This window comes from Mytilus edulis, chromosome 13, assembly GCF_963676685.1.
Source record: "Mytilus edulis chromosome 13, xbMytEdul2.2, whole genome shotgun sequence".
NCBI classification, from domain to species: Eukaryota; Metazoa; Mollusca; class Bivalvia; order Mytilida; family Mytilidae; genus Mytilus; species Mytilus edulis.
In genome coordinates this window covers 43,772,218-43,795,410 of record NC_092356.1, presented here as the reverse complement: position 1 = coordinate 43,795,410, position 23,193 = coordinate 43,772,218, and the positions used below count along the sequence as shown (strand labels likewise).

The following is a 23,193-nucleotide window of genomic DNA, read 5'->3' as shown; positions in this document are numbered from 1 at the left end:
ATGAAAAATCTCCTCATAGCATAAAACTGAGTGTACTGAATGTATAAAACCCTAAAGAGCCCCTAAAGTTAGTTACGTATTAGTAAAGTGATGACTACCTGTACATATACCTAGTGTAACCATTACGTTCTGACCTGCTGTTTCTGCCGGACACCGCCATATCATTCATGGAATGCTGCACATCACCCACATCTATAAATAGACACAAAAGTCACCAGTATTATTATTTTGTTCATTAAGCAAGTCATTATAAATAGGAATGCACATGATGCTCTCCTAAGCAACCACCACTAGTAGTTCAAAGCGTACGAAAATAAGAAGTAGTAATCTGGCAGATCTGAAAAGTGCACATTTACTAAAACTCTTGTTCACTTGCTGGCCAAATATGAAGTCATTTTGTTCAGCAGTTTCTCAAATAGAAAATATATTTTGGAAAAAGGGATGGCAAACTGACAGATGGACAGAGATGGAGACTGCAACACAGTCCCTACTCCTAGATTGAGGGTATGATATAATCCATCAACCACTCTTTGTAATGTATATTATGTGTGTGCTATGTAAAATATTGTGTGTTAAGATGAATCTCTTCAGTTCTGCAAGACATGTTAAGACAGGTGCAGCTGTGTTCAAGTCATTTGCCAAAAAAAAGTTCACCCAATCAATACATGATGGTGCATATTAGAATTTTAATTAAACCTTGGGCAGTTAAGTTTCCTTAAAACTGACCACCATTAATAAAAAAAAAATTTAATTATATAAAGATTTTATGACTGGCAGCATTTATAATACTGAAATTGTACAAATGTTGAAAATAGTGGCAGAAATTGTAAAAGTGTTTAGACAGTGGCAATACATCAGAATTCAAGTGAATTTTTAATTATGAAGTCAACCTGTTATTGCCAATGAATCTCAAAACAAACAAAAATAGCAGGAAACTCTTTTTTGATATATTTTACTGCCGATTCATTGATTTTTCTTTTGTATCACTTTTCCTGGATGGAAGAAAACTTGCATTTTTTAAATATTTGATTTCCTGGTTATACCAATCACTTCTAACTAAGTCTATAGAAAATTTATTATTTGTTGAACATTTGAATTTGTGGTTCACAAGTACACACAAAACCCCCAAAAATTGGTATCCAAAGAATAATAATGAATCCACAGTAGATAATTTACACACCATAGTTGCCAACCTCTAGCAATTTAAAATCAAAAAGTATGTCATCAAAGTGGGTGTTTGCACTGAAGGGTAAATATTTTATTGTAATGGGATATATTAAAACGATAAATGAAATTGACTTTTCATCTATGATTGTAGATGAATTTGAACCTTATATTTCAGAACACTTTCCTATGCCATGTACAGCTTTTGTAATCTTTATGAAAATAGTTTTCTTGACAAGTATGGTTATGCACATATACATCATTTTGTTAGCTTGAATACATGAGTATGTACTATCAATGCATGTATATGATCTAACAGATGTTTAACTCACTGTGCTATGTCTGAATTTAAAAAGGTAGAGATGAGGCTTGGAAGATAAAGCTTTGAGCCATAGACATAAGCCTTTTGTCAGCATTTCATGCATACATTACCCTAAAAACGTGCCATGGTTTATAACTATGAAAATGTTATTTTTCCCCCTCTTTTGCCATCTTAGCTAATCTACAACATCCTTTTTATGAGAGTTACAGTAGTGGTTAAATTTGAAAGATTTGATATAAAGTGTGCTTTGTGTTAAATACCGGTAGTAATAAACTATGTTAATAAGATACTATTTAGTGAACACTTAGATTAAAATATTATTGAGTGAAAACAAGTGAAACTGCGAGCTACTGCTCACTGATGATACCCCCACCGCAAGTGGATAATATTAATTGTGTAAAAATATGCAAGTGTTCGGTAAACAGGAAGTTGTCGAGTGATGAATCTGAAAACGCATCACACAGTATAGCTGACTTATATTAACCCTAAAACCAAATTTCAGAAATCCTTGTATTGTAGTTCCTGAGAAAAATGTGACGAAAAATTTTCAACTTGGCTATCATGTGTAAAATCAAACAAGTGTTCGGTTAACAGGAAGTTGTGGAGTGATGAATCTGAAAACGCATCACACCGTATAGCTGACTTATATCAAGCCTGAAACCAAATTTCAGAAATCCTGGTAGTGTAGTTCCTGAGAAAAATGTGACGAAAAATATTCATGGGACGGATGGACTGACGGACTGACGGAAAGAACAGACAGAAGTAAAACAGTATACCCCCCTTTTTTTCAAAGCAGGGGTATAATAATAGGTCCAAAAATAAATATGTGTATGTCATGTTACATTAGGGTAGAAACAAAACAGTTGTAAATCATCTTTTCATATTTTTCCAAAATATAGATTTGTGGAGAGAATAAATAAATATTGTTTCTTTATTTTTTCTTGTTACAAAATTTTAATATTATAAAGGCAAACAAAGCTTACTAAAAAAATTCAAACCTATAAAAAGACTGAAATATATGTGTCACATCTGATTGAATTTCAAGTTTGGAACAGAAGACATGAAATACACATATTTGTTTTGTTGGCCTAATATTTGATTGCAGTGTGTACTATAGCTAAAAGCAAAGACAATATAAAAAGCTCCATGTTAAATCTGGTCAATGAAATTGACCATTCATGTGTTCAACAATTTTCTTAATAGTGGTCAATACCTTTCTAATAGTAACAGTAGTTTAAAAAAAAAAGAGAACATTTAATAAACTACCTGGTTGTTGAAATTAAACTTGCCTAAGTAAAATAAAACTTGACTCAGAGATATTTTACTATAGACTTATCTAAATGCTATGCAAGAAGTTTTGCTTTCAATAGCAACAATTTTTTAACAATATAGTGATAGCGTACATTACAGAATTATTTCCTATGAAGAAAAACTAAAGCAGTTTTGATTAAAGCTTAACTTTTTTTGATTTAAAGGCTATTATAATACTTTACATTTTAGATTTAACCAATATCAAGAAAACTGATGAACACATGAATTATTCACGCTGTAAGAAATGGTGATACTTAACATCAAGACAGGAGGATGAGTGTAGAGTAACTGCTCCTCTATACAAGAGCACTATCAGAAGAAAAGCCAGAATTTTCTACGTGCCTCCGTGTCTAGAGGTCTAACACTCACTCATTACCTTCATCTGATGTACCTGCTTCTTGACTAGATCGGAGAGTCAACCGAGCATCCTGCGTATGTTGTTCTAACTGTTTCTCTAATATTTTACGCTCTGATTTAAGTTCTTTCAATCTCTGTTTCTCTACATATTTCTCATATTTTTTCTTTTCTTTTTCCTGAACTGTTCTTGCTACTTCCTGAAAGCAACAGATATGTAAGACATTAAGAATTGTATGTAAAACACAATTGTATGTAACTTTTGATCAAGCAAATGTTTATATCAATTTCATTTACATCATCATTATAGAAAAAAATTATTTTCATAGAAACATATGGTACTGATTTTCATATATCAATTTTTTGCAGTTTTGTATATTTGCTGATTATCAATTCCAATAAGTGTTCAGATATATGATTCTCATTGTCTTCCCTTATCATTGGCCACAATACTGTCATGAGTTAATTTCTACACAGTGATCAGTACCTCAATGGCCAAGTGGTCATCTTCTTATTTGGCCTGTCAACTCTGATGCTATAAGTTTGAACCCCTAATAAGGCTGTTGCTTTTGACTCCAATCTTAATGGATGGGATTGTCAGTTTTCTTGTCAATGGTCAGTGACCTGGTGGTTCTCTCATAGCACGCCTGCTTCCAAATACTTACTTTCAATTAATCAAGCTATGCTGATCATATAGATTCCCTCTTATAGAATTTCCCCACTTGAATCAGTCTAATTTTCCTCACAATAGAGAATTATTATGTCTCACTGACCTTTGATTGCTCTACATGTAGTAAATAATATACTAGGGATATATTTATTTTCGTGGGTACCAGTTTTCATGGATTGAGTAAAACTTGCATTTTTGCGGATATTTGATTTCGTGGTTTTACAAAAGTCTGCAGATATTCATAAGAAAAGTTGTAATTGGTTGAATATTACAACTCGTAGTCTCTCTGTTCACACAAAATCCTAAAAAAATTGATATCTAACAAATATTAATGAATCTACAGAAGAAGAAAATAATTCTAAATGCAGAATTATATAACTATCATATGACACACATGCTACTGATTGTCATGTGCCAATCATGTTACCTCATCTTCTATTTCTCGCTGTCTCTTGTGAGCTTCTTCCTCACTCATTAGTTCTTCTGTCACTCTCCTAGCAACCTCCTCATCTTCTTCAGCTCTGTGAAAAAGAATATAAATATCTTTTAAGGAGAGAAAATGGATAGCAAAATAATTAACTTTCAATGTCCAGTTGTTACAAGTTTTGTTTGCGATGGTATCACAAAAGTTCAAAATTTGAATATTGTCCGAGTTACACAATGGTAAACATCATAGAGCTTAAAGTGTACTTCCTGTCTAGATTTGCTGGTAAGTTTGAGTACTCATAAACATGTTAAACCTGCCATCTAGGTTTGTGTAACGGTAATTTTCATAAGTCAGGGTCCTGTAATCAGTTGTTGGTTGCTACATTTGTTTTTTGCTCATTGTTGTAGTGTAAATTAGACCATTAGTGGTTTTTTCATTGGAATTGTTTTATAATAGGGCCTATCTTAATACATATATGGTTTTGCTAATTCTTAAAGGCCATACAGTCATTACAGTGACCTGTAATTGTTTATTGAATCATCAGATACTGGGAGTGTCAGTATAATGGAAAACACTTAGTTGCAACAGTTAATTTGCTAAAAGGCTAAAAGATGCAAGAAATTAGAAATTTACATGTTGCAAGTTTTAGACTGTATGTTTCCCTCAAGCTGTGGTTTTTTTGTTATTTATGTTGTTGGATTGATGTCTCAATGACTCATACCCCATCTCCTTTTATTCTTATGAATTCCAAATAATTTTGCTAATAACATATATGTTTAAATTCTAAAATTGACAAAGAGTTCACAAATTGCAAGCCTGATTTTCTGTAAACCAATGTTACATTATTTTACTTTTCAATGATCTCACCTTGTATTACATCAAATATTTAATTTATAGAAATCTCAAAATAGTGTAGGCTAAAGGTGTTTTACAATGCATTTATTCTTATTTCATATAAGATACAACTTTTAAATTTTAATTCACACTAAAAAAATTCAAAGAAACTCTAAAACTTTGATGCACTAAGTTAACCTAAGGTATATATGTAACATATTATATAAGTGGAAGGGAGGTTACACTAATTACGCATTTGTTTACAAATATTTTTTGATCAGTCATTTTATGCCATCAGAAAAAAATAGTTTGGCCTAGACCCAAACACCTGACTCTAGGCTACAGGTGTATCCGCATTCACAACTATGATAAAACTAATCAACAAGATAGTCATATCAAATCATACTAGGTTTTATAATATGAATTACAAATCTCTCAGCCATCTCTCTGATAAGTTACAACTTTAAGAGATACCTATGGATTAGACTGAACTAAAGGCCCAAAAATTAAAAAGTACAGGAACAAATACCAGTTGTCCTTCTAATTGTCGTTTCCCACAAAAACAGCCATCTCTTTCATAAATAACAACTGAAATTGATGTGACTATGGACTAATTCAAATCAAATAGTCCAAAAAATTTAAATAAAGGAATTCAGTTACAAATAGTCCTCCTGAATCTATATTTTCTCACAATCAGCCACCTCTCTCATAAATAATAACTGAAGGAGATATCAATAGATCAAACAAAATTGAAAGTCCTAAAATTAACAGTAGAGGGACAAATAGACCTTCCAGATTCTGAATGGTTTTGTCTTCACACAAAATATTAAGCCATCTCTTAGATAAATTACAACTGAAAGAGATGTGACCTATGGACTACAGTAGATCAAATTAAATCACCATAAAATTTACAGTAAGGGAACACATAGTCCTCATGAATGTCTTTTTTCTCACAATCAGCCACCTCTCTAATAAATAACAACTGATGGAGATACCTAAAGATCAAACAAAATTGAAAGTCTAAAAAATTAACAGTAAAGGGGCAAATATTCACAAGTTCTGAATGTCTTTTTCCCACAAAATAAGCCATCTCTCTGATAAATCATACCCGTAGCCAGGGGGGTTTGGGGGGTTCGGACGAACCCCCCCTTGAAATCAAATAAGCACTGTTAAAGTCCACGCTTTGTTCAAATTGTGACTGTTGAAGTCGAGTTCATGAGTCCAACGAACCCCCCCTTGGAAATTCCTGGCTACAGACCTGTAAATTATGACTGAAAGAGATACCTATGGACTAGACAAATATAAATCACCTTTAAATTTACAGTTAAGGAACAAATAGTCCTACTAACTGTCAATTTTCCCAAGCAACCCTCTGTGACTTTGTCTGATTATTATAACAAGTATCTTTATAACAAGTACTGTTATCAGAAAGTGTGAACATTAAGGTCAATCAAACTTCTAAACCCAATGCAATTGTTTGCACCTGTCCTAAGTCAGGAACCTGATGTCCAGTATTTGTTGTTGTTTATTGATGTGGTTCATATGTGTTTCTCGTTTTTTATATAGATTAGACTGTTGGTTTCCCTGTTTGAATGGTTTTACACTAGTCTTTTTTGGGCCCATTATAGCTTTCTTTTCAGTGTGAGACAAGTCCCCTGTTGAAGACCCTACTTTGACCTATAATGGTTTACTTTTATAAATTGTGACTTGGATGGAAAGTTGTCTCATTGGCGCTCATACTACATCTTCTTATATCTATTTTTTACTTACTGAGCTTTGAGGGCCTCTAGTTCCTGAAACCTCTCCTGTTGTTGAATGACCTCCTCGTCATCCTGTACGACACGAGCCACTGGAATGTCATCTCTTATAGTTCTCCTGTTATATCGGTTCAATCCATAGTGGAAATCAACTGGAGAAAATAATATGAAAGGTTTAAATATAGTTTTCCTGCTATATCTGTTCAATCCATAGTGGAAATCAACTGGAGAAAATAATATGAAAGGTTTAAATATAGTTCTCCTGCTATATCGGTTCAATCCATAGTGGAAATCAACTGGAGAAAATAATATGAAAAGGTTTAAATATAGTTCTCCTGCTATATCTGTTCAATCCATAGTGGAAATCAACTGGAGAAAATAATATGAAAAGGTTTAAATACAGTTCTCCTGTTATATCATGTATATCTGTTCAATCCATAGTGGAAATCAACTGGAGAAAATAATATGAAAAGGTTTAAATATAGTTCTCCTGCTATATCTGTTCAATCCATAGTGGAAATCAACTGGAGAAAATAATATGAAAAGGTTTAAATATAGTTCTCCTGCTATATCTGTTCAATCCATAGTGGAAATCAACTGGAGAAAATAATATGAAAAGGTTTAAATACAGTTCTCCTGTTATATCATGTATATCTGTTCAATCCATAGTGGAAATCAACTGGAGAAAATAATATGAAAGGTTTAAATATAGTTCTCCTGCTATATCGGTTCAATCCATAGTGGAAATCAACTGAAGAAAATAATATGAAAAGGTTTAAATATAGTTCTCCTGCTATATCTGTTCAATCCATAGTGGAAATCAACTGGAGAAAATAATATGAAAAGGTTTAAATATAGTTCTCCTGTTATATCTGTTCAACCCATAGTGGAAATCAACTGGGAAAATAAAATAAAAATTTATACTTTGCATAGTGTTAACAAATATGTAACCTTTTGGTGTTTTTAAGAGGGTGCCTTGTTTTTTCAGATTTAAGGGAGGGAAGAATATGAGAATTTACGCAGATCCAGTTTAGCTAATCATAGTGCAAAACCTGAAAGTTAAAAGTTGTCTGCAGAACTACATCATATTTGCTTATTCTCAGTCATTTTCTTTATAACAGTGACATCTCAATGGGATGAAGAATAAAGAATTTTTTTTTATAAAGGAACAATGAAAACAAAGAGACTATGAGGTATGGGTTTTGCTCATTGTTGACGGCCGTATGGTGACCGATAGTCGTTAAATTCCTTGTCATTTGGTCTCTGGTGGAGAGTCGTTTCATTGCCAATTACAATTATATCACACCTTTTTATTTCTATAATGACTTACTTTCTTTATTCTGTAATTGATAGGCTAAAGCTCCATCTTCATGAACTAACCATTGCTGGCACACTGAAAGAAGAAACAATTATTTATTTGAATATTTATGACTATCTGTGTTCTTGGTTTCACTATATCTGTTTAATATATTTCTGTTGATAAGCTTTTTTCAAGTATATTAATACCTTCAATATGGTGAACAAATTTTGTTGTATCCTGAATACGTACTTGCCTTTAATGTTTTGATAAAATTTGTATACAAGCGTACTGGAAATTCATAGTTTCAGTTTAGACTTAATGGCAGTTTGTTATCAAGGTTGAGATGTATATACTTTAATATAGAATTGTAAACCTATGGAGAACAATTTGGGATTTTTTTGTAAACCTAGTACTATAATATTACCTATTTTTCGTTAAACACAAATAGGCAAAAGTCTGGATTTTTTGCTTAGATAACATATCTTTGGAAGGATTAACTCATATACTATCTTAACTTTATAATTCCTGTAAATTTTACAGGTATCATATACATGTACATAATTGATAAACAGTTAGTGAACTAAACCTGATAATTGTTACATAATCTCTAAATATATATTATAACATTTTTTTACAGGTAAATAAAGAAATGACATGAAATTTTCAACTTATAGCAAATGTCAAATAACTAAATGCACCCACACACAGTCATAAGTTAGGAACTTTGTAAGTTGTTGTCGTCTTAATTTTGATCACAGATTTTTTTGTCCTTTAATATGGTGTTGACAGGAAGTCTTTTACACTTTTTCAAAAATATTAAGATTTCTTTAGATTGAGAGGAGTCAGAGCTTGATCTACTTTAGACATTCCATATTGAGTTTATCCCCAGCTAAGCCATAGTCATATACATGATATACGTGCCATGAAATATCAAGGATGCAGTCATTTTTATTTAAATTTCCAGCTCATAAAAAAATAAGTACTTCAAGGGTTTCTCTTTCTCAGGCTTGGATTGACTTAGCCAAATTTTGCATAAGCCCAAAATCTAACTTTAACAAAAAGCATTGAATTCTGGAATAATGCATTTAAAATAAAATGAACTATATGTACCCTGGGTCATGTAAACATAATTTTGTTTTCATGTCAAAAACATAATTTAATTATATATATATACTTTTATAGAACACTTTTTTGTCATTACATGTTAGTTAGCTATTATTTTTATTTCATTTACTTAGGAATATCATTAATATTAATGCAAAAGGTTGAAGAATGCCAATTTACTGTAATTTTGAGATATCCTTTACCATGTTTACACAAATGAGAACTGTAAAAGAGCAGTAAAATAATTATACAACTAAAAAGTCTTAATCTTGCTTTCATATCACATTAACTACTACAGGAATACACTTAGAGAACAAATTGTTTGATGTGAAGCTAACAAATTCCATATGACACTTAATTAAACAATAATTCTTGTACGAAAACCTGTTACTTTTAATAAACTCATCATTTACAAGTATAAAAATCTCAGTAAATATATTGAGCTCCCTGTGACTTTTATAAAGCTTTTAGCATTCTTGAACCTTCTAGTGAAGGGTTATCAAGATCACAGGTTCCTGAGCTTATTATTAGTTCACTTGCAAATAATGTTTACACTTGTTAAAAAATTTCACTAAGGGGCAGAAATTCTGGTAAAAAGTCATCGGACATTTTGGTGACCGCTTTGAATTTTTTCCAGTTTGTCTGTTTTGCTTTTTTTTTAAATTTATTATAAGGATTTGATGAAATTCAAGTATGTGTATTTGATAATTTTACATGCAATTCTAAGCCATTGTTGACATATTAGTTGGTTGGTAAAAATAAAAAAAAATGTACTAGATGATACATGAATGCACAAATCTTAGCTTTCTTATATTTAATATGCAATTTCATTCCTGAATGCACAGTATATACATGATATATGTAATTTATATTGTTTCTGTTTGAAAAATTGTATTATAAAAGTTTCTAAGCTGTGATATATAGATGCAGTGATTGCCATTTGTTATGGAAAATTAAGTCAAACCTATTCAGATAAATAACTTTAATTTTTAGCCATGGGAAAAAGGTTTAATGTCTTCCTTCACACCATGATGTCATTATAACCAATAAGAGCACAGAAGTATGAAAATTCTGAAAACTCCCAAAATAATTCAATAAAACAGCAACTATTTCAGTGTATGGTCACAACTTTAAAGTGATTAGATGTAGTCACCACTTACTATAAGTATGCTAAGGGAAATAGTCACTTTCATTTTAATTGTTTTAAAGTGGGTGGTTTCATATATGAGTCAATGTATACAAGTTTCTCATACATTTGTTAAGATCTGTCTACTCATCTCTGGTCAGAAACTCTACAGTAGACTTAGGCTACAAGATATTTAGAGAATTTATTTATATGTTTTTTTGGAAGTAACAATGTAACTGTAATGTATTGTAAAGAAACAGGCAAATTTGAAATGTTATTATTAGAAGTGAGGTGAAACCTTTGTTTGTCTCTTAGAAGATTTTTTACACTGTCAAACATAATGTTTTGGATGTTGGGACCCTACAATCCCCCTAATCAATAAATCCTCGATCTGCCCTTTGACATCAATTACTTGTCTTGTTTTTTAATATTTAATTTTGAATAAAAAGAATAATTTTTGATGTAGCACTCCCACAAAATTATCTTTTGCTATTTGGTGGCATTATGCAATCATCCGTAAATCATATGTAGCAATAATGTAAAAGTATAGAGTAACAAGAATGTGTCCATAGTACACATAGTGCCCCACTCACAATATAATTTTCCATGTTCAGTTGACCTTGAAATTGGGATCAAACTTTAGCATAAAAATTAGAAAGATCATATCATGGGAAACATGTGTACTAAGTTTCAAGTTGAATGGACTTCAACTTCATCAATAACTATACCTTGACCAAAAATTTAACCTGATTAACAATTTCATTTTCTATGATCAGTGGTTTGTGAAATTGGGGTCGAAACTTTAATTAAGCCTTATAATTAGAAAGGTCATTTTATAGAGAACATGTGTACTAAGTTTCAAGTTGATTGGACTTCAGCTTCATCAAAAACTACCTTGACCAAAAACTTTAACCTAAAGCAGGACAAACGGACAGACAGGCAGATGAACGAAAGGACGCTCAGACCAGAAAACATAATGCCCATAAATGGGGCATAATAAATGGGGCATTAAAAAAATGATGTTTGTATTATGACAAGGACACTGAAAACAAATCCTACAAATCAAGGGAGATAACTAAGTATTTACTTTCTAATCTGTACTGCCTCATTAATGATATATTATGTAGTCTCATCCTACGATGCATGTACACAGGGTCAGACAAATGTTCCTTCCTTTCTAGGACTAATTCCTTATTCATTGTTCACACTTTATAGTAAAAAGATGCAAGTTTCGTATTGATCATTTATCACACACATATATTCATTAAGTAAACCACAATTCAAGTAATCCTATTCACCAAATGATCTTTGCAGCCGATTAATTCCATTTCATTAACTTTTAAATTGCAGTGTATATTGTTATTATGCAACAGAAGTCTTTGACTTTATATTCATTATTTAATTAATAGGGGTTTTTCAACCTTGTCAGAGCCAATGAAATACATTAATCTAATAAATTAACTCAATGTTGAGCCCAGTATCGTCTTACAGCTATTCATTAGCGACACATACAGTTCTGTTCTGGTTGCAATGTAAAAAGCACCCTTTTACAAGAATAGATTTGATAATCAAACTTTTCAGAGCACAAATTTGTATCATTAATATTCCTTTTAGCCATTATTAAATACATGTAAAATCAAAATTACACTATTATGCAACACAACTTTTTTTAATCCTTATACACATATGAAGACAAAATTACATTTTCATCAGCTCATGAATTCAGAATTTTTTTACGGTTTCAAAAATTTCCATATTTTTGCAGCCAAGCTACATGTACACATTGTACTTTAAAATGTATTGTCAAGTATTTATAAGTTTATCCAAGCTATCCAAATTTTACTTCACACAGAATTCAACAAAACAGATCACATTTCTTTTACATGTATTTGAAACAAAAAATGTGACATGCATAGTCTTTTTAAATCCATATCCATTGCCAGAATGCAGTTATACATGTATACAATACCCTTCAACGATTGTTTTTTTAAACATGGAAACAGCTGAGTTTGACATTAAAAATGTACGTTATTATTTCGCATCAAATCTTAATCTATTTAACAATCAATAATCATGAATTTCTCACAAAAAAAATCATCTCACTCTAGTACAATAAATCATTATTAGCATATTAATTATGTTCCGAAAAGTTCTCAAATGCAGCAATATGATATCCAAAATAAAGGTTCACCATTCATGTTTCAAATAACTTCTCACATTAAATATCCTCTTCTCAATACAACTAAAATCTCTCAACTTTACAATTTAAGTATTGTATTTTCTTAAAATGTAATATTATTCCAGTAAGTGTAAAAAAGGTTTCTAGATTTCATTCATAGTGTTATTTTCTCCATAGTAAAAATGGCATTAATCATTTGTTAATGGAACAGCTACACTCCTGAACAGAATCTTAATTAAAAAGAAACTGCAATATGTTTTCTTTTAACAAAATGGTAATGGCACTAACTGCGATTAAATATTTTTCAAATATTTTTTTCACATATTAACCTTGTTCATTAATATTAACAGATCAGATAAATTCCAAATTCCAATGTTATTAGACTCAGATGTTGGTACTATATTAACCGCCTTCAACTTGTTGCAATTAAAAGCCTTTTAACAGTCAAAATGAAGCTGATGAAATTTGAAAACTAAATCCAAATAAATTATATCCATCAAATCCAATTCCTTAAGGAATCTGTTATAGATTGATTTTCCTCAATTCCTTCACGAAACTGCAATTGAAAGATTTCACCATCAGTAACTTTGATTAATCTAGAAACACTTATCATGGCTCTTTCTAAGTTTGGACAGACAAATCACTTTAAACAATTAACACTCCAAAGTTTTGGACACAAACTGAGCACATCTGCACTTGTAACTAAGTAATTCTTTAAACGTCAAAGTAAAAAAAATCCCTAATATTTAGTCAGGGTGTAATCAATTGACACAACATTTCTGAATTTTCTTTTCAAAAATGATCAACTTAATCAAGGATATAGATTTAAGAAAAATGAAAAATCCGCTTTCTCCTCTATATAACAACTTTGGCATGGGAATATTATGACAGTTTACAGTACTATATGTTGAAGGGGTTATGGTACATTCCATTACTGTAACAATACTAGTACAATTCTTATGATTATTACAAGTCAGAAGTGAATGTATCTCTACATTAAACACATCGTCATGGTTATTATGCAACTCAAGTTTTTTTTCAATACGCCATGACTGAATCTCTTTATACCTGTAGCATACATCAAACAAAACAGATATCCTACATAATAAATTAGTAGTAATGATTGTTTTCAAGGGAGGGTTTCAAAGATATGATGTTGCATGGTTACTTTTCCCTTGTTATTATAATATCCTCATTATTGCCAAAACCTATTAAATTCTCACTAATTTCTGTGGTCATCATTCATTTCAAATAATTTTTTTATGTATATATATATTTATTATAAAAATGTCTCTTAAATATTGCCACCCTTAAGCTTGTTTACTGATAAATTCAAACCTGGTACAAAAACTGACACTATCAGAGGGTAAATTATTGCCATTAAAAATACAATTAACTAAAACTTGAAGGTTGCAACAATTTTACTTTGCACCAAGATTAAAGTCACATTGTTATAATTTTGCATTCAAAAGTGTGGCATTTTTTGTATTTTTACATTTGGAATGGTCAACAGATGTGCATCTTGTAGTATAATTAAAAAACAGATAACCATGACAAAGGTGACAAATTTAGACAGACAATTATGTCACATTAACAGTCTTTAGAGCTTAATGCTTATTGAAGTATAAGATATAAATGTTAGCAATGCATATAACCAAACAATGTATCCAATTAAAATCAAAACAAAATGCTACCGTACAAGACAGAAAGTAAGTTGTAAACAATGGAAATAAATTCTTTAACCAGAACCACAAAAAAAAACCAACTCATTCCTGATAACTTATCCTCATGAATCTATATATGTAGTACAGCAGAATAAAATATATGTAAATCACAGCTTAGAAAATATATCAATAATAAATAGGTCAAAGTCTCAAATGGCTAGGTTTCAAAATTTGGGACAACATTTTGCTGAAAAATGACTTAAGTTCCATGTCGTGAAAATGAGAAAAAATGCTCAATCAATTCCATTATCTAGTAGATGCAACTTCAACATATTTACAATATTGTTTACACAAGATGACTTTTGTTTAGGGAGCTACCATTTGATTTTTATGGGGGGGGGGGGGGGGGGGGCTAGGATGAAATTTGAAAAAAAAATAGGCAGGACAGGAGTTTTGAGTAAAAAAAACAGGCAGGATGAGACACTTGCAAAAAAAAAAAGTCAGGATGACAATTTATGTGAAAAAAGTCAGGATAAACTAAAAAAAAAAAGCAGGACCGAATAGAGTAAAAAATAAAAAGGCAGGACAGAGATTACAACTAAAAAAAAAATGCAGGACAAAATTTGTCATCCTAGCCCCCCCCCCCCCCATAAAAATCAAATGGTAGCTCCCTTACACAAGATATGTACCATCCTCCATAAATTTTGCTGAAAATGGCAAAACAAAATCATTAAATAACCACTGCAACTTATTTTCAAACAATTTACTTTGTCCATTTTTTAACCAAGTAAAATTATTATTCTCTTTTCCAATGTCTTCATATTATATATGACTTTTAAAGAATGATTCTTTACATACTGACAAAAGACCAACTTTTAATTGTCATTCCAATTGAATGAGTAAGATACCTATTTAATAGGTATAATTACACCATTTGATGAAGGATATTTATATATAACACTATATATATGTAAATACAATTTTTATCTACATATATTGTAAGGCTAAGTTAATGAATGCATGACTAGCTCACATAAATTTTAACCTTGTTGAAATTGCCTATTGATTGTTACTTTAAAGGTGAATATTAAGAACTTTATTCATTTTTCATTGCATCTATACATAATAAAGGAAAATCAACAAAACTGAACAAGATTAAATTCTGTCTGACATTTATATACAATGTATATATGGTAATGTGACCCAAAATATAAATTGATAAATTTTACTAGCTACTGGACTGTATCTGTACAATAGCCTTAGCTTGTAGTATTTTTAAATATTATAGCTTAAAATGAAAAAATTTCAACAAAACAAGCAGCTTTTAGACAAAAAATTAACAGTCAGCATATTTGGCCTTTTAACTAAATCGAAGCATATTTGGCCTTTTAACTAAATCGACTTGCTATAATATAATATAACTTATAACAATGCATCCATGAATGACCTTGTAAAGCTCAATGGACAATGCATCTATAAATGACCTTGTGAAGCTAAATGGACAATGCATTCATAAATGACCTTGTAATGTTAAATAGAAGATACATGTCATGTATTTACAGATTAACTTTTATCTAGTAAACAAATGGCAATACTTATATATGTTAAGCCATTGTTTGCATAACTTTCATGTTGTCTTGGTGTATGTATGAAACTGAAAGCGTTGGGTTTCTTTTTCTTATCACAACCTCACGGATAAGTAAATCGTGAGTGTCTTCATGCATGTCATGTATCTTAATTATTAACATTGATTAATATATTCTAAATAGTTTTCTAAAACAGGCCACCCACTTAACAAACAGGCACATAAAAATCTAAAATAGAATGTACATATACAGTAAAGACCTGAGATTAATAGCACTATTCTTGCTAAGATACTGCAAACAAAATTTGTGTACTTTACACATGTTACATGTATTATAAGGACAAGAATACATCTTCTGGATCTATGAAATAATAACAAAACCTAGCCACAAAAATACACAGCAAGCATCACATCATGAAAACGTCATCAATAAAATTCTGTAGATGATAAAAATTTGACACTATCTCTGTAAACTAGGATGCATGAAGCATACATGTCTAAGGATATAATCTATTGATTTACTACATACAAAAGTTACATAATATTCAGTTTAGACATGAGGATGCCTCATAAAAGCTTCAAGAAACAAATAATTGATAGCATATTGTTTCTACAGTCTTCATGGTAATTAGTATCCTTGTAAAAAGTCTTATTTCATCAATAGAATATAAAACCTACATAGTACGGTAACTATATTGCAAAATGCAAAGTTAAATTTTATATTAAACAGTCACTTTTAATGTATATTTATAATGTCAATGACAACAAATGTTACTGTACAAAAAGCAGTAACAACAATCAATCAATCTATCAATGGATGAATGCTTGAAAAAGTTTTTTTTGTTCAACACAACAATCAGAAAGCTTGGCTGTATCTTGGGCAGTCAGGTTATATTGGATAATTCAAAAATAAACTTGCTGATGTGGTACTACACAAAATCCTTTACAAACAATATTTTACAGACAATTTAACATGTAGAAGATGTATAACATGCATTTGGAATAATTATTTTGTATTGTTTTGATTTTGGCTAAGAAAAATATTTGAAAGAGTTATAGCAATTTTAAAACAACTGTAACATATATATGTATTGTGATAGCAACAACAAAAAAACTTTTTACATTAGATAAAACTAGTTATCTACTTTTATCTATTTCAAATTTTATTTTCTGTCAACTATATGCAATATCAAATTTAAAATAAAAAGAGTTCAAAAACAGAGTATTGGTCATAAGATCTGATTTTTAAAGTAAAGACACATGTTTAAGGTTTTTAATATTTTCTGGAAAGTATTCTAAAGAGGAAAACATTTTTTTCAATGCATATTAAAGATAAATAAATTGATAGGTGATGCTTTAAAACAGCTAGGGAATTCTGAACATGTTATGAATATATCCAGTTTACCATGTTTACAATAAATACATCTTATATCAATTTCTTTGCAATTCAGCCAGCTGTACTATGTAAAATTTACAACTGTACATGTACATGCACCTTTAAATTTAATACACATACAAATGTATTACTAGGCAAGTTAAGATGATCAAAACTGCCATAGGACATACATGTACTTCATCTGACATCAAGTTATACATACATAACCACAAACCACTTTAAAATAGATTGAAATTAACCCGGATTCACTATATTGTCTCAGGATAACTAAATAATTATTATGTTGGACTGTCAAAATATTACCTACTAAAACTAACCATTTGAAGATAACATTTGGGGCTTAAGTTTGGAAAATCTGAAGGCTTCAGTAACCATTTTCTATGCCTATGTTATATTTTATATAAGGCCGTTAGTTTTCTCGTTTGAATTGTTTTACATTGTCATTTTCTGCTTTTTATAGCTGACTATGCGGTATGGGCTTTGCTCATTGTTGAAGGTCGTACGGTGACCTACAGTTGTTAATTTCTGTGTCATTTTGGTCTCTTGTGGAGAGTTGTCTCATTGGCAATCATACCATATCTTCTTTTTTATATCATATAATTTTCAAAAAAAAATACATGGTGTTTTGAACATTGAAGTTGATCAACAAATTTACTGTAATATGTACATTAGATACAAGTACCAGATATTAATTGCTTCTATGCATCTGTAAGGAGTATGATCACACATAAGAAACTTAGAAAGACAAAATTTTCACACTAAATTAATCACAGAAAGTTAACACAACCCTAGAAGGTTCAAAATAATAATAACATCTATAAATTTGTTATATCTTAAGTCTTTTCTGGATTTACCATGTTTACCTTCATGAGTTTATGAGTACATGTATAGCGGTGTAACACAGCGAATCACAGATTATACTCCCAATTTCCTCCAAAATTAGCCTACACACGTCGTAAATTTTTAGTACATTGGATGGGAAATAAACCAATTAACAGCCACACAATGTTTTGAGAGAATTTTTAGAGGAAATTGGGAGTATAATCTGTGATTCGCGGTGTCACAGCTCTATACTCATAATTCAGTGAAAAGAGTTCGCAATCACTCCCACTCTGCTTGTACTGTACCCTCTATACATTTTTAGATAAAGAACAATTATCAAAATTGTAACTTTGCCACACATTTCTGATGCAGATATATAGCCTAGATAAATCCAACAAAGCAATGAACCAATTCAGTAATAGTATATTGCAACATGTCAACGAGGGAGCTAATATTGTTCTTAATATTTGGACCAGAAATAACATGTGAGAATCTTCAGACTGTAGATGTGAATTCAAATTAACAAGAATAAAAGTTAAACTTCTGAATCGGCTCTTAAATGGCACATAGAGTATTTATCCAGCAACAAACATACTTACACATACTTGCACCATGAGAACTGGAAGCTACAAATGTCAAATAAAAAGAAAATCCTTGGGAAATCAGAATACTTAAAGTCTGGTAAATGTATATGTGTCATCCACAGGGACAGGTTTTACTGTGTAAAATTGGCCAATATAAAATACTGCCCTGACTCTTTAATAGTAGAATTATTTAGTGTTCAAATGGTTACAAATATAAAAGACATATAAGTAAACTCAATTTTTAATATATTAATTTCATTTGATTGAGACCCATAATTAACATACATGACATAGTGTGTATTAAAAAGTTAAATAACAAAAATACTGAACTCTGAGGATAATTCTAAACGGAAAGTCCCTAAAAATATAATGAGGCAAAGAATTGATCCAACACATGTGAGACAGTCTACATGTACTAGTCTAAAGAAATATACAGGTACAACAACATGTATTCTAACATTTTTCTTATGTGTCTTAACAAAGTTTTATAAATTTTACTTGTCTAGGGCATTGGACTAGTGGCTAATGTTGCAGATTGGGACGTAAGGAGGCTCGAGGGTATAAATATTTCAGAAAAAAATCAAATATTTGTTTTTCATTACAAATTTTATTTATTTCCTTTTGTAATTGTTACTTTATCATATGGTACAAAAATCTTTCAAAACAATCAATTCGTGTTGGCCCCAGATGACTTTTAAAATGTATACATCATTGAAAAGGTTCCAAATTATCTCCCTTTGGTGGAAAAATGCCATTTTTTGGCTTTAAAATTGAAATATCTTTTTCACTCATCGGTGACCTATCTTTTTTAATATAATTTCCATATAAGCTGTACTCAAACTAAATTATTGTAAAATTTGAGCGATTTCTGTAATAAATTTCTTTTTTTATTTCGATATTTACCTTTATTTCTCCTATTACTTCAACAGAAAAAAAGCACCTTTACAAAAATGTATGCTTCTTTCGAAGGCAGATTGTGAGCGCAAATGAACGGTGACCCCACTTTTTTATTTTATTTTTCTATTAACTATAAGATAAAGTTCGTTTATAGAAAAATATAGAGAAATCCTATATAAATGATTTAGACCCGCGAACCCCCTTAAGATATTTTTTTAAAATATTTTTTCGTCAGCAACATTATAACTCTCCTTGTATCTTTTTTGTATGCCTTTATATTCAGATATTATATTAGTATACATATATATATATATATATATATATATATATTCCAGTCAAAGATAGTGATAGGAAATAAAGAATCATACATGGATTTTCATGGAAAAAAATCTGGTTGATGATACATGTATACATTGATATAAGGAGTCACTGAAGCATGACTGCAACATGTCCCCTCTAACATTGTCTAAGGCAGTCAGTGGGACCCCTCTTGTAAAAATATCTGGATCCACCACTGAGAATATGTACATACAAAATGTACATGTACATTCATTGTAAGTCTTTATTAGTAGTAATTTTTCTAAATATTAATTTGCTCTGAGTATGGCATCAGACTGATTAAAATTGTTTAGGGGAATTTGTACAGGTACAAATGTATATCAGTTCTGCAAATTGCAATCACTGTCCAAAATACAACACACAAGTTTATATGAATTGTGCCTAAGTAAATATTATGCAACGAAGAGTCATTGAAGCACCGTTAAAGCATGACACTGCCTTACCGATGACCATGGTATTTTACATAGGTTTACATTGCACAGAGTTCATACTCATTCATTCATTCAATTAATACCCATCTTAAGACAAATACAATGTCACGCTTAAACAACATAAAATGATATTTGTGTACCAAGGTTGATTTAGATATGGAAGTATTCCTGTCCAAATGCTAACCAATCATATAGTAAGAAAATGCAGTACAGACTTAACATGCTTAAACAATATGAATGGTAAATATCAAAATCAATTATAGTTTTTTTTTTAAATAAAACTATCTAATCCAATATACATGATATAATTGAATGAATGAAGACAACATTTTTCTTTTAATCTCTTATTTGTTTCAAGCAATTAGATACATGTAACTACATGTAACCTGATTATACATTTTACATGTACATGTACATGTAATACAATTTTTTACTACATAAAAAATTTCAAATACCTTGACCATGTTGACTGTCGTGTGCTGGCATAGATCAGAGGGATTATGGCAATTAATTTTTACCTTGTGTGACACAGTGTGACACTGTGCTGGGAGAGATATCGCAATATAAATACAATAAACAAAAGGTAGCAGATTTATGTGGAAGTCGAAGGGAATACTCCAAAATCTCTCTAGAATTTAGGGAGGGATAGGGAGTTTCCTGGTGTGTAACTCCATGAATAATTGCAGTGTATTGAGTTTGGAAACATGTTCGCTTTAACTGCACTGTACAATGACAATGGTCCTGAGCTTTGTGAAACTGTTGGTAACTGATAGTCCTAGGTTCTGCTAACAAGATTTCTTATCAGGACCTAAATGTATGTGGTGTAGAAAACGTTGTCTATTCCATGGATATGATTTTCAATAGTGTCTCATATTTTTAACAGGTTAAAAGACAATAACAAGATTAGCAGTGGATGCCCAAAAATATTATTTTTATTTCTGTAACACTGATTTGTATTTTTCTGTGAATTTACCTTTATTGACTTTGCCTCTTTGTGGTAATGTTTCTCTTCCCGTTTCTCTTGAACTACCTTCTGCCATTTTCTTGTTAATTCGTAATCCTACATGATTATACTATTAACCGAATTAATCATAACATTTTTCAAGATTTTTTAATAGGCGGAAGTTAGAAGTAAACCGGAAATGAGTGTGCTGAAATAACTAAAAACCACAGATGATAATTCCAAGTTGGAACGCGATGTAAGCGGAAGAACGTTTTGGGGTTTTCGGCAGAATATTTTTACAATCGATTTTTGTCCAATATGATAAATAATATAATATTGAGAAGTTTTAGTCCTGATAATGCATGACAAATCTGCCACTGCATTTAAGTAGCAAAGTAGCATTGCTTTAAATGAGCGTGCTCTCATTCAAACCTTAGAGCTTAGCTGAAAACTCTGAGTTACACTAAGGCTCCTCAGTAGCGATATCACACATCTTTGTCAATATAATGAAATTTTATACGACTGTCATACAAGTGAGAGGTTTAGCTAGCCGTATAAAATTTAATCCATCATTTTTTTTCAATACATATAGCCTGTACCAAGCCAGGAATATGACAGAAGTTGCAAAATCGTTTGATATGTTTAAGCTTTTGATTTTGCCATTAGATTAGGGACTTTCCGTTTTGAATTTTCCTCGGAGTTCTGTATTTTTGTTCTATTTCTTTTTGGAAATATAAATTTTTCGCCGCATTCTGATTTTAATTAGTTCCTAAATTATGGGAAAAGTAAACCATTAAAGGTCAGAGTACCGTCTTCAACACGGAACCTGGGATCAGACTGGCCGAACAGCAAACTATAAAGGGCCCCAAAAATGAATTGTGTAAACTATTAAAACGGGGAAACCAACTGTCTAATATATGTTTAAAAAAAAAAAAGAAAAAAAAGAGAAACTAGAAACACTTATGAACCATATCAACAAACGACTATCACTGCAAATCATGTTCTTGACAGGTGCAAACAAATGCAGCGGGTATAAACTTTTAATGAGTATTAACCTCACCCTTACCTGAAATAATAATATAACATCACAACATAGAAAGACACTATATAAAATATCAATTCACGGATAAAGTCTATAAATATAAAATAATTGACATATTTCATGGCAGAGTTTTTTGGAGGGAGTTCTAATGCTACATGAAAATATATATATGAAATTCTAAATGTATGCAAAGTTTCATGGAAAACGAAATTTATAAACCAAATTACGTCACAACGGTACACCGTGCTTTGCCTTAATTTCGAGTTAAAAGGGCCAGAAACACCATACAGTATCTGAAGAAGCATTAGCGGCATTTTAACCATGATTTGGTATTGTTTCTAATATTTATGAAAGCGGAACGATGAAAGAGTATTTAAATTTTGTCAAAAAATGCTCAAAAATATCCTAAAGGTGGTTATTTTATTCTGGGTGGGCACTAAATTCAACATCATTTTAATCCGTATAAATGCGACCTTTGAATGTACCATTGTTGACGATATTTTGCGCATGTGCTCAGAGTGTACTATTAGTTTACTTGGTGTAATCAGGGGTGTACAGAATTTTACACCGTTGAAAATTCATACACCCTGAGGCGCAGCCGAATTTAATTTCAAACATTTCACAGGAAAACGTTGTCAATATGGAGTCGCCTTTAATGAGCAGAATCGATGTACTTGAAGCTAGATTTACAAACGACACAACCGACATTAAGGGTAAAGACCAAAGTGTTATGTGACATAGAATTCACATTCATTTTCGAACTTTATTTTACGTGAACTTTTATATTAAAAGATTATCGCGAAATTATTTTACATTGTATGATTCACAGAAAAAAAACGCCAATCATTTGGTTTTGTTTATGATACAGTCAAAAAGAATATTATTATCTTATTTTCACATATATTAACATTTGGCGCCTAGGTCATTGAAAAAGGAAAACTT

The 23,193-nt window shown here is 30.9% G+C and overlaps 1 protein-coding gene across 15 annotated transcripts in view; it reads right to left on the bottom strand.

Moving 5' to 3' along the window:
- The window catches only part of LOC139501099 (uncharacterized), a 47,202-nt gene extending 25,506 nt beyond the window's left edge, over positions 1-21,696 (bottom strand). For 3 of the 15 annotated variants that reach the window (XM_071290077.1, XM_071290073.1, XM_071290086.1), the window contains exons 1-6: positions 11,457-13,146; positions 8,170-8,232; positions 6,853-6,991; positions 4,249-4,342; positions 3,174-3,351; positions 99-192 (exon numbers count right to left, since the gene is read on the bottom strand). In XM_071290077.1, the coding sequence (XP_071146178.1) occupies positions 99-192; positions 3,174-3,351; positions 4,249-4,342; positions 6,853-6,991; positions 8,170-8,232; positions 11,457-11,568 (680 nt within the window). In that variant the 5' untranslated portion in view covers positions 11,569-13,146. Of the gene's footprint in view, positions 1-98; positions 193-3,173; positions 3,352-4,248; positions 4,343-6,852; positions 6,992-8,169; positions 8,233-11,456; positions 13,147-21,239 lie in introns of those variants that run through there. The other 12 variants (XM_071290085.1, XM_071290088.1, XM_071290084.1 and 9 more) reach the window with 9 other exon arrangements.
- Positions 21,697-23,193: the final 1,497 nt, after the last annotated feature.